This window comes from Molothrus ater, chromosome 27, assembly GCF_012460135.2.
Source record: "Molothrus ater isolate BHLD 08-10-18 breed brown headed cowbird chromosome 27, BPBGC_Mater_1.1, whole genome shotgun sequence".
In the NCBI taxonomy this organism is placed as follows: Eukaryota; Metazoa; Chordata; class Aves; order Passeriformes; family Icteridae; genus Molothrus; species Molothrus ater.
Window position 1 is genome coordinate 970,663 of NC_050504.2, and position 12,158 is coordinate 982,820.

The 12,158-nt window shown below is 56.6% G+C and overlaps 1 protein-coding gene across 1 annotated transcript; it reads right to left on the reverse strand.

Moving 5' to 3' along the window:
• Nucleotides 1-79: 79 nt before the first annotated feature.
• PRR29 (proline rich 29) lies at nt 80-3,198 on the reverse strand. The gene is made up of 4 exons (XM_036398937.2): nt 3,064-3,198; nt 1,197-1,327; nt 1,037-1,104; nt 80-420 (listed from the first exon to the last, which is right to left on the reverse strand). Exons 1-4 carry the CDS (start codon nt 3,166-3,168, stop codon nt 386-388), a joined length of 339 nt encoding a protein of 112 aa, XP_036254830.1. The 5' UTR covers nt 3,169-3,198; the 3' UTR covers nt 80-385.
• Between the last annotated feature and the right edge of the window lie 8,960 nt (nt 3,199-12,158).

Here is a 12,158-nt window from a genome sequence, read left to right on the forward strand (position 1 = left end):
CTGCCAGACCCCCCCAGCCCCGAGGGAGCCCCTGCACCCAGGCACGGAGCCACCAGCCCATTACAGATTACAGATGCAATTAATGTAATTACAGATGTTTAATTAGCGACAGCAGGGCGCTCTCTTAACAAAGCACATTAATTACAGGCGATGCTGCGCTGGGAGCTGGAGGGATGAATGGAGGTGGGGACCGTCCTCTGTCCCACCCCCGGGCACAGCACGGCCCGTGCCACCCCGGCCTGGGGGGACCAGGGTGACACCGGGGCTGGGACAGGGCTGGGACAGCCCTGCCGGGGGGCTCAGCAGGGAAACCACCCCAAAACCCCAAAAGCATGGGAATGGTGGAGCATCCATCCAGGATCTTCAGGGTGGAGGGAAGCAGAACTCAGAGCCCCCAGTGCTGCTCCATGGTGTAAAACTCTGTGGGGTGGGATGGGAGGGGATCCATGGGATGGGATGGGATCCATGGGATGGGATCCATGGGATGGGATGGGTTGGGATCTATGGGATGGGATGGGTGGGACATTATTGGGATGAGATAAGGTGGGATAATGGGATGGGACATTATTGGGATGGGATGGGATGGGATGGGATGGGATGGGATCCATGGGATGGGATGGGATGGGATCCATGGGATGGATGGGTAGGACATTATTGGGATGGGATAAGATGGGATAATGGGATGGGGCATTATTGGAATGGGACATGATTGGCATGGGATCAATGGGATGGGATGGGATAAGAGGATGGGACATTATTGGGATGGTATGGGATGGGATAATGGGATTGGATGGGATGGGATGATGGGATCCATAGGATGGGATGGGATAATGGGATGGGATAATGGGATGGGACATTATTGAGATGGGATGGGATAATAGGATGGGATAATGGGATGGGACATTATTGGGAAGAGATGGGACAGGATGGGATGGAATGGAGACGGGAGCAGGGAAGCTCAGCCCAGGGTGATGGAAGCCCGAGGGACGGCTGCCCTGTCGGGACCATGGGGACAGTGTCCCCGGGCTGTCCTTACCCGCTGCAGGGGACACGCCGGGTCCCACGGTGCTGGTGGCACTGGGGGGCGGCGGGGGGGGCACAGCTCTGCTGGGAGGAGCGGGGACAGGGCGATGAGGGGCGGATGGCGTCCCTGGAGGGGCTGCCACACCAGGGTGGCACCGAGCCCTGGCACTCACCGCCCTTCCCCGGGTGAGGAGCGCAGGAACCGCACGGGGGCCGGGCAGGGAGGGGTCCAGGGCACGTAGTGATGGTGGAAAACCACAGCCTCCTCCTCCTCCTCCTCACCCTGCAAAGGCCCTGCCAGCACCTGAGGGGGGGAACAGAGGCAGGGCTGGGCCGGGGCTCCCAAAGCGCCGCTGGCCGGTGTGATAAATAGGAATGATTCATGCTGACAAAATTGAAACAGTAATCAATATTGATATAGTAATTAATATTTGGAAATAATAAAACATTTAAAAGGTGTAATGCCAAGAAAGAAAGGGAGAGAAGGGGTTCCACCACCCCCCCCCCTTTCCTGCAGATGTTCAAGGACAGGAAAAAGCAAGAGATAACAGTTACTAAAAATTAACAGAAAGAAGGGAAAACTGGTTGGGTCCCAGGAAAATGAGAGATTTATTGCTTTGATGCTTAAATATAATATTATGTTAGTCTTGGCTTACATTGTACTGGCTTGGTGCGCATGTGTAACCCAAAGGTGAATTAAAGGACATCGAGGAAGAGGAGAGGCCTTCATCAAAAACGACCCCCAAAGACTTGTGCGACCACCAAAACGAGTGGTGGAGCATGCGCGGTAAAGGTGGTGATGAGGGCGGAGGTAGAAGTGGGATGAATCAAAAATGGGAGGAGATGGCATTGACACAGGGCATAAAAGGGGGGAATCTTCACTTGGCAAGCTCGTACGTGAGGTGGCAGGGGACCAGAGCCCTGCACTCCGTACCCCACAGTTATCTTTTGCTTATGTGCTATTGTTGGAACCAAATCATCCCTTATTTTAATCAAATTATATTGTCAATACTTCAAGTGTATCCAATTTTATATATTTTCTAAACTATTCAATTAAAATTGCTGCTACCTCTAATACGATTTGTTTTTTTTAATGATGGGATAATTGGGCAAATATAACACGGGATCGCGCCCGGCTGCTCCCGCTGGGTGGGCTCAGTCCCAGCAAAGCCCCAGGGGGGACACAGGGGGTGGCAGCCCCACAGATGGGACCAAACCCCATGGGAAGAGCCCTTTGATCTGTGTGAGACCATCTGAGCAGGGTCCAGCCCTGGCCAGCCCTGCCCTGGTGGCACTGGGAGGGCAGGGGCTGGGTGCCAGGAGGTGCCAGCTGGCAGCGAGCTCCGCAGCTGCCACAGCCCAGCCCTGCCCCAAAAGCTGCATTGTTCCCCCCAAGGAGATGAAATGTTTTGGTTTGAGATGGATTTTTAACTGGCAGCCCCTGCAGAGCTCCTGCTGGGTTGGGCTGTGTTTCCAGAGGGCCTGGCTGCTCTCTGAGCTCTCAGAGCTGGGCTCCAAACAAAGCCCCAAAACCCCAAAGGGCTGCTCTGAGCTGGGCTAGGACCACCCAGGTGCTGCCCCCAGAGGGTCCCAGAGCAGGACGTGGTGACCCTGAACAGCCCTGGGGGTCCCTCTGCCCCCTCTCTGGTCCCTCTGCCCCCTCTCTGGTCCCTCTGCACCCTCTCTGGTCCCTCTGCACCCTCTTTGGTCCCTCTGCCCCATCTTTGTCCCCTCTGCCCTCTTTTTGGTCCCTCTCCCCCCTCTTTGGTCCTTGGTCCTTTTTCCCCATCTTTGGTCCCCTTTGCCCCATCTTTGTCCCCTTAACCCCCTCTTTTGTCCTTTTTCTCCCTCCTTGGTCCCTCTTTGGTCCCTCTGCCCCCTCTCTGCCCCCTCTTTTGTCCCTTTTCTCCCTCTTTGGTCCCATTGCCTCCTCTTTGGTCCCTCTCCCCCCTCTTTGGTCCTTGGTCTTTTTTCCCCATCTTTATCCCCTTTTCCCCCGCTTTGGTCCCTCTTTGGTCCCTCCATCCCCCTGAGCCTCACCTGGGCTGGGGCTGTCCCTGCACCACGGGGCATCAGAGCTGCCATGGCCAGGCCGTGCATCAGCAGCTGGTGCATTTGGGAGCCTTGAATCAGCATCAACTCCATCAAACCTGCCCGAGGATGGGAGATTCTGCATCAGAGAGGGAGCAGAGGGAGCAGAGCCTGGGATGAGTGCCCGGGATGGGGCGGGCCCCAGGCTCCTCCCTGTTCCCAAGCATGGGAGCACAGCCAGCCTTCCCCCACCCTGCTCTGGAAGCCTCATGTGGTGTTTAAAAATTATTTTGCTTGACTAAAGCTTGAAAATTGCCATATTTGAGCCTTTTCTTCCTTGCTGGCTCACGAGAGGGAGCTGAGCAGGGACAGCAGGGCCAGGGGCTGTGGTCAGCGATTAATGGGGCTGGAGGCTCCAGACTTTCCTCTCATTCTGGGCAGAGTTTCTGCAGCCCTGGCAGTGCCCAGGGCCTTGGGGGGCAGCTGCCCTGGCAGGGGCAGCGTTCAGAGCATGCCAGGCTCAGCCCTGCTCTGTGCATGAGGGGCAATGTTGGGGAAGATGAAACAGGAAAGCCTGATAAATATGATTGTCTGGCAAAAGATTTTGAGAATATGGAAACCACCAGTGAGATTGGAATAAAAGCAAACTTTGAGATCCCTCAGTTACTGAACAACTGGAAAACAATGGTGTGGCCAGCTGAAGGTGATCCCCTTTTGATGGAACAACACCCTCTGCTTGCAGACAGGCCCAAGGGTCAGAGCAGACCCTGCCAGCTTGGCAGAAGGGGCCCAAAGAGGAGTTTTTAGGGTTTAAAATGTAACCCAGTGTGGTAATGTAATGATTCTTATAGGCTGTATGGAAATGCTATAGGATTTGTATCTTGTACTAGATTGGTGAGTGAGAATTAGAATATTCAACACCGAAGATTTATTGTATTGGAACAGGAACTTTGCTGTCTTAGCTCTTGCCTCTTGCCTCTTAGCTTGCCTCTTACCCCTTTTACTCTCTCACCCTCTCATCCTCTCTCCCCCTCTCTTCTCTCAGTCCTGCTCTGAGCTGTGCCTGGCAGCTCCCAGCAGGGCCCTGCACCCAGGCCCTTTGCAATAAACCCCAAGTTCCAGCCCTGGCTGCAGAGATCTCTCATCTCCATCCATCCTGACTGTCCTACCCCCCGATGCTCCTACAGGGCAGGAGCTGGGGGTGAGCCCAGGACCCCAATCCCCACTGCTGGGATCCAGGGAGGAGCAGGGTGGGAATGCTCAGTGCCTCCTCAGCTCCTGCCTGCTCCAGGGCAGTGTCTCTGTCCCCTTGGCTGGAGACCACACTGAGGGTGTGAGGCTGCTGAGGCTCATAAACAGAGGAAACCCCAAATCTGCCTCTGGAGCCCCAAAAAACACCCCCATTTTCTGCAGGTGTGAAACTCCCGTGGAAAATTCTTATAAACCTGCTGGAATCCCCTGAAATCCTGCTGGCTTCATCCACCCTGAGCTGCTGGGGCTGCCCCTGGATCCCTGGCAGTGTCCAAGGCCAGGCTGGACATTGGGGCTGGAGCTGCCTGGGACAGTGGGAGGTGTCCCTGCCATGGCAGGGGTGGCACTGGGTGGGCTTTAAGGTCCCTTCCAGTCCAAACCATTCTGGGATTCCCTGGAGTAAAAAAGGCTTTGGACCACCCCATAAGGGCTCAGAGCCAGATCCCCAGAGGCTCCAGAGGAGCCAGGCTGGCTGCCAGGACACGGGAGGTGACTGTGCCTCCAGGCAGGAGCACCCCAGCACCTCCTGGGACTCTGCTGAGCTGGGGACACCCCAGGGACTGAACTGGGGTGGGACACAGGGTGCTGGCAGCTCTGGGTGGATGCACCCATCCCACTGGGGCCAGCCTGGCTCTGTTTACTTCCACACTGATTTGCAGCATCCTTTTTCCTCGAATTTTTAAGGATTTTCCTTGGATTTTTAAGGATTTTCCTCGGATTTTTAAGGACAGCTCCACCTTCCCCCTCCCCACAGCACAAAGTGACTCTGCCTGTGGTGTGTCCCCAGTGATGACAGCTCTTTGTCCCTGCTGTCCCTGGTCACCACAGCCCCCTGTCCCTGCAGTCCCTGATGTCCCCACTGACCCCAGCACCTGTCCCTGCTGTCCCTGCTGTCCCCAGCCCCTGTCTCTGCTGTCCCCGATGTCACCACAGCCCCTGGCCCTGCTGCCAGCCCCTCCCAGCCCAGATTTCAGCCTGGGGGCACCCAGGTGGGTGAAGCCCCTCTGGGCAGGGGCAGAGCCGAGGGTTCCAGCCCCTCTCAACTCCACCTTGCAGTTCCAGCAGCCTGTCTGTCACACCCCGGTGTCCCCTGGGGATGGATGGATGCCAGCAGGAAATGGGGGTTTGGAGAACAAAAACAGCTGAATTTCGAACCCCCCCACCCCCCAAAAAAAAAAAAAAAAACAAAACCAAAAAAACCCCACAACAAACAAATAGAAAAAAAAAGAAAAAAAACCAAACCAAAACAAAAAAACCCCAAAAAACAAAAACCAACCAAACAAAAAAACCCGCAAAAAAACAAAAAAAAACCCCAAAAACAAACAAAACCCCCAAAAAACTAACAAAAAAACCCCAAAAAACAACAACAACAATAAAACACAACAAAAACAAAATAACCCACAACAAAACAAAAAAACAAACCGGAAAAAAAAAACACAAAAACCCCACAAAAAAACACCAAAAAACCCCAAAAACCAAACCAAAAAAAAAAAAAAAACCAAAAACCCCACAACAAAACCAAAAAAACCCACCCAACAACAACAACAAAAAAAAAAAAAAACAGAAAAAAAACCACACAAAAAGCAAACAAACAAACAAAAAAAACCTAACAAAAAACCAAAAACTGTTCCCCGGGAGCATCTTGGAGCCCAGAGTTGGTAAAATCCCAAAATTCGCAGCCCGTGGTGCTGAACCCCCACGCAAGGACCCAAGGATGGGTGGACATGGCCGAGTGCGGCTCGGCTGAACCCGCCGGGTTCGGCTCTGCCCCCCCCAGCCCTGCACGAACCTGGCCGGGCGGGCGGGGGTCCCGCGGGGGCGGCCCCGGGCGCGGGCAGCGGCTGCAGGATCAGCACCGGGCACCGGGAGGGCTCCGGGAATGCTCCGGGGGGCGATCCCAGGGCGCGGGGCTGCGAGGGAGGAGGGGAGGGGAAACCGGGATTGGAAATTCAAGGGTTAATGCGGAGTCCTGGCAGCGGGACACCAGAGGACAGAGGGGACACGGCTGGGGACAGGCGGGACCGGGACCGGGACCGGGATGGTGGCGGGGACGAGAGACGGGGGTGGGGACAGAGGGGACAGAGGGGATGGGGACAGGACAGAGGGGACAGGGGCGGTGGCCGGACAGAGGGGATTGGGATGGTGGCAGGATGGAGGGGACAGGGCTGGGGGCAGGGGGCAGGACAGGGGGGACCGAGGTGGGGGCAGGACAGAGGGGGACAAGGATGGCAGGACAGAGGGGACAGGGCTGGTGGCGGGATGGAGGGGATAGGGGTGGGGACAGGACAGAGGGAACTGGGGTGGGGACAGGACAGAGGAGGCACGTCTGGGGACAGGCGGGATCGGGACTGTGATGGTGGCAGGACAGAGGGGACGGGGGCAGTGGCAGGACAGAGGGGACAGGGCTCTGTGGTGGGACGAGCGGGTGGCCCGGGGGAGCAGGACGGGAGCCCTGGAGATGGGAATTTGCTCTCCCCTGGTATTCCCGGGACAGCGCCCCCCCATCCTGGGTCACTCCCAGACCCGCAGAGTCCCCACCCCTGGGGACAGGACTCGGGCACCTTTCGGGGTCTGCAGGGCGTTTGCAAAGCCCGGGGCCCACCCAAAGCCCCGAGCCCAGCGCCGAGCCCCTCTCCACCCTTATCCCGTCAATCCCGAGGCAGGAGCGCTCCAGGCTCACCCCAAGGAGGGGGGTCCCTGCAGGGGGGTTCCCCCAGAGCCCGCGGGGGTCCCCGGGCGCTCCCCGCTCCATGGCTCGGGATCGTCTCCAGGGCTCCGGGGAAACAAACCCTGCCCAGGGAGGCTCGGCCGTGCCAGGAATGTCCCCGGGCAGCTCCTCCCGGCAGGAAATCCCCAGGAAAGGCCCTGGGGACACCGGCCCGGGCTGTTCCTGGGTCCCCACGGGGCTGGGCCGTGTCCCTGACTGTGACCGTGTTCACAGAGGTCCCAGGATGAGGGAAGAGATGAGGATCTGACTCCATGTTTCAGAACTTATATTATGTTTTATATTATATTATATTATATTATATTATATTATATTATATTATATTATATTATATTATATTATATTATATTATATTATATTATATTATATTAAACTATCCTAAAAGAATAGAAGAAAGGATTTCATCAGAAGGCTGGCTAAGAATAGAAAAAGAAAGAATGATAACAAAAGCTTGTGTCTGGGACAGAGAGTCTGAGCCAGCTGACTGTGATTGGCCATTAATTAGAAACAACCACATGAGCCCAATCCCAGATGCACCTGTTGCATCCCACAGCAGCAGATAACCATTGGTTACATTTTGTTCCTGAGGCCTCTCAGCTTCTCAGGAGGAAAAATCCTAAGGAAAGGATTTTTCAGAAAATATCATGGCTACACCCGACCCTGTGCCTCATGGTGAGGGGTGAAAGGAGCAGTCAGTGGCATCTGAGGCTCATTAGGGAATGGGAGGGACATTGGGGTAATGAAGTCTATGAAAGATATGGATGGGACGCCCAAAGTGTCCCCAAAATTTGGATGGCAATCCCAGAGACCTCCAAAATTCTCAACTAGAATTGGGGTTGGGAATCACAAAAACCTCCTCAAAGTCTCCCCAAAATTGGGGATGGGACCCCCGGAGACCCCTGTAAAATTGGGGATGGGATCCCTAAACATCTCCCCTAATACTGGAGGATGGGACTCCTCAGAACCCCCAAAAGTATCCCCAAATCTGGGGATGGGACATCCAAAGTATCCCCAAAACTGGAGAGGGGACACCCAAAGTCTCCCCAAAATTTGGGATGAAATGCCCAAAGTCTCCCCAAAATTGGGGATGGGACCCCCAGAGACCCCTGTAAAATTGGGGATGGGATCCTTAAACATATCCCCTAATACTGGAGGATGGGACTCCTCAGAACCCCAAAAATCTCCCCAAATTTGGGGATGGGGCACCGAAAGTCTCCCCAAAATTCAGGGATGGGACACCCAAAGTATCCCCAAAACTGGAGGTGACACCCAAAGTCTCCCAGAAATTTGGGATGGGACCTTCAGAGACCCCGGTAAAATCGGGGATGGGATCCTTAAACATCTCCCCCAGTGCTGGAGAATGGGACTCCTAGGAACCCCCAAAAATCTTCCCAAAATTGGGGATGGTCCCCGGGATTAACCAGCCCCAGTGCCACCCCAGGGCCGCTCCTCAGGGTGTCACAGCCTCGGTGCCACCTGGGGGTCCCCGGGGTGTCCTTGTCACTGTGCCAGGTCCCCCAGGGCTGTGTCCCAGCTCCCTGTCCATGTCCCCAGGGATGCAGTGACCACGGGCATGAGCAGGAAATGCTGGCAGCAGAGCCAAAATTTGGGATGAAACCTCCCCAAAATTGGGGATGGGAACCACAGAACAGCCCCAAAATCCCCCAAAACTGAGAATGGGAACCGAACGTCTTCCCTAAAATTTGGATAGGAGCCGCAGAGACCTCCAGAAGTCCCCCCGGAATTGGGGGTGGGAAGCACAGAACCCTCCAAAAGCTCCCCAGTGTTTGGGACCCCACCGCGGGTCCTTGCCAGGTTGTTCCCGAGGGGATTTGTGCCCACAGGGCACAGCCAGCCCCTGGCAGAGAGCTCATCCCAGGCAATGCTGGGGATGGGGAGTCTGCAGGAAACGCTGAATCCCAGCAAAATGCCCCCTGTGCCCCCATCCCGCCCGTCCCGCCCCCTCCGCCCCCCGGGGCATTTCCATGGATCTCACATCCCAGCTCTGCCGTGCCCCCAGGGCCGATCTGGGAACTTTTCCCGGGGTTTCAGCCCTCAGCCAGCTCTGCTCGGGGACAAATCTCTCCCAAAACTCTCGTTCTGCCCCAGAACGGCACTGTAGACCCCCCCAAATCCTCCCCCCAGCTCCCAAATCCCCTCCTCCCCGCCGAGCCCGGCTGCCTCAGCCCCTCCCTTGGCTCCAGTCCGGGCTATTTTCTGCTTGATTGGGTTTTTCACTGTGTTCCTGATTTTCCCGACCCCCTCTGGATTGCTTTTCTGCCTTTTGTTAGAATCCTAAATTCCCATTATTTGCCCATTTAATTACTGTGCTGCTTCCTGCCCGTTTGGCAGAGCCGGGCTGGGCTGATCCCGGTCTTATCTCCCCTTAGGAGGAATTAAAACACTGGGATGGGGGTGAGGAGTCCGAGAGAGCCTTGTGCCAGGGACATGAGGGGTGACAGGGACCTGCTCGGGATGTCCTCAGCCCCCCACGGCAGCCTGAGCCCTCTGGGGGGACATTATGGACAGAGGGGAGGAGGAGGAGGAGGAGGAGGAGGAGGAGGAGGAGGAAATTGGGAAGTTTTCTTGAGCCAAAGCAAACACAAGCAAGGCTGGTCCCAAGGGCAGGGCTCAGGCTGGGCTCAGCTCTGGGCTGTGCCTGGCTCCTGCCTCTCCCTGTCCCTGTCCCTGTCCCTGTCCCCTGGCCCTTTTCAATCCCCCAGAACATCCCCTCAGCCCAACTCCTGGACCTGGTCACAGCTCAGGGTCATGGAATTGGGGCTGCAGGTCAGGCTGGGGACAGCCCCAGGGCAGGAGCACTCCCAGCCCTTCTGAGGATCCATGGCAGAGGGGGCTGAGGGGCAGGACAGGAGCTGCCCAGGAAAGCAGAGCCTGGGCACAGGGACGTGCCAGTGTCCAGGTGGGATGGGGACAAAGGTGGCTGTGGCTGTGCTGTCCCCAGGTCACCTTGCCCCAGCTGGAGGTGACACCTCTGCTGACCTTGGAGTGTTTGGTGGGGACACAGAAAACATAAAACATCCACTGGGAAAACCCAGGAGGGACCAGGGGATGCTCCAGCTCCAATGGGGACAGATCCTGCTGTCCCCTGGAAGAGCCACTCAATGCCAAGGACACCCTGAGGGTGCCCAGCAGAGGATTTGCTCCCTTTGGAAGCTCTGGGATTTCTTCTGGAAACCCTCAAAAACTGCCCCTGCCAGGGCTGGGATCTCAGCCCTGTCCCTGCTCAGGCACAGGGGTTTTGGACCAGGAGTTTTCTTGTCAGGACCAAGGCCTTGGAATGGGGTCAGTCCCTGGGGACCAGGAGGGACAGGGACCCTCTGCCACCCCTGGGCCCTGTGGGTGCTGCTGCAGCTCCTGCAATGGAACCTGTGTGGTCCCCTGCAAAGGGATCAGAGGGATCCCTGCAATGGGATCAGAGGGATTTCCTGCAATGGGGATCAGAGGGATCCCCTGCAATGGGATCAGAGGGATCCCCTGCAATGGGATCAGTGGGATTTCCTGCAATGGGATCAGAGAATCCCCTGCAATGGGATCAGAGGGATCCCTGCAATGGGATCAGAGGGATCCCCTGCAATGGGATCAGAGGGATCCCTGCAATGGGATCAGAGAATCCCCTGCAATGGGATCAGTGGGATCCCTGCAATGGGATCAGTGGGATCCCTGCAATGGGATCAGAGGGATTTCCTGCAATGGGATCAGAGGGATGCCCTGCAATGGGATCAGAGGGATTTCCTGCAATAGGATCAGTGGGATCCCTGCAATAGGATCAGAGGGATCCCTGCAATGGGATCAGAGGGATGCCCTGCAATGGGATCAGAGGGGTCCAGCCCCTCTCTGGGGCATCACCCAGCGCTGGCAGCACAGAGAGCAGAGGCGGGCAGGGCATGGGGGCGGCTCAGACCGGGAGCACCGGGAGGGGAGGGGAGGAACCGAGCCCTGAGCTGCCCTGGAGGTGACAGCACATCCCTGCTGCCACTTCCCTTCCCGGGACACCAAGAGATTCCCAGAGTGAGGAAACCCCGGCAGGATCAGCCTCGCCCAAGCCTCGGGGGAGATGAAGAAACGCTGCGGCTGAGGCAACGCATCCCCCCGAGCTGCTGCAGCAGCCTCCCAGGGGCTCCCAAAACCAGCCCCGGACCTGTTTGTCACTGCACACCGGGACAAACCCTGCCTGGGGGGTGGCAGACAGGGAGCTGCTGTCCCCTGGGCTGCCCACCATCACTGTCACATTCAGGACACGCCTCTGGGGACGCTCTCTGTGTCCGGAGCTGGGAATGGGTTAAAGCTCCTCATTTTGAACGATAACTACAAAAATCCCCTTTCGCTTCCCAGGAGGTCTCACGCTGCCGGTGCTTTGATCTTCATCGTCCCCAAGGTGTCACCAGCCTCCTCTTCCTCGGAATTCCCCTTCCCAGACTTGCCTCTTTCCATAAAGGAAAACCCCAGGAAGATGCAGCTGGCGCGGGGCGGGGACCGCAGCTGGCACCGGCACATCCCCGGTGGGATGGAGGCGGCACAATCGGCGGTCCCAGCCCCCCCTAAATGAGCGTTTGTCACCTGCAGGAAGAGTCCTGTCAGTGACTTCCTTTGCTTTGGAAACGGCTGAGTCACCCCGAGCTGGCGGCGGGATCAGCGGGAACGCCCGGGGCAGCCTCTGGGGACATTCCCGGGGCCTCGGCGGGGACAAGGGCCGGTCCCGCCACCGGGGCCGTGCTGCCACCCTGCAGCCGTGTGCCCCAGGCAAATCCTCCCTTTCCCTTTCCTTTCCTTTCCTTTCCTTTCCTTTCCTTTCCTTTCCTTTCCTTTCCTTTCCTTTCCTTTCCTTTCCTTTCCTTTCCTTTCCTTTCCTTTCCTTTCCTTTCCTTTCCTTTCCTTTCCTTTCCTTTCCTTTCCTTTCCTTTCCTTTCCTTTCCTTTCCTTTCCTTTCCTTTCCTTTCCTTTCCTTTCCTTTCCTTTCCTTTCCTTTCCTTTCCTTTCCTTCCCTTCCCTTCCCTTCCCTTCCCTTCCCTTCCCTTCCCTTCCCTTCCCTTCCCTTCCCTTCCCTTCCCTTCCCTTCCCTTCCCTTCCCTTCCCTTCCCTTCCCTTCCCTTCCCTTCCCTTCCCTTCC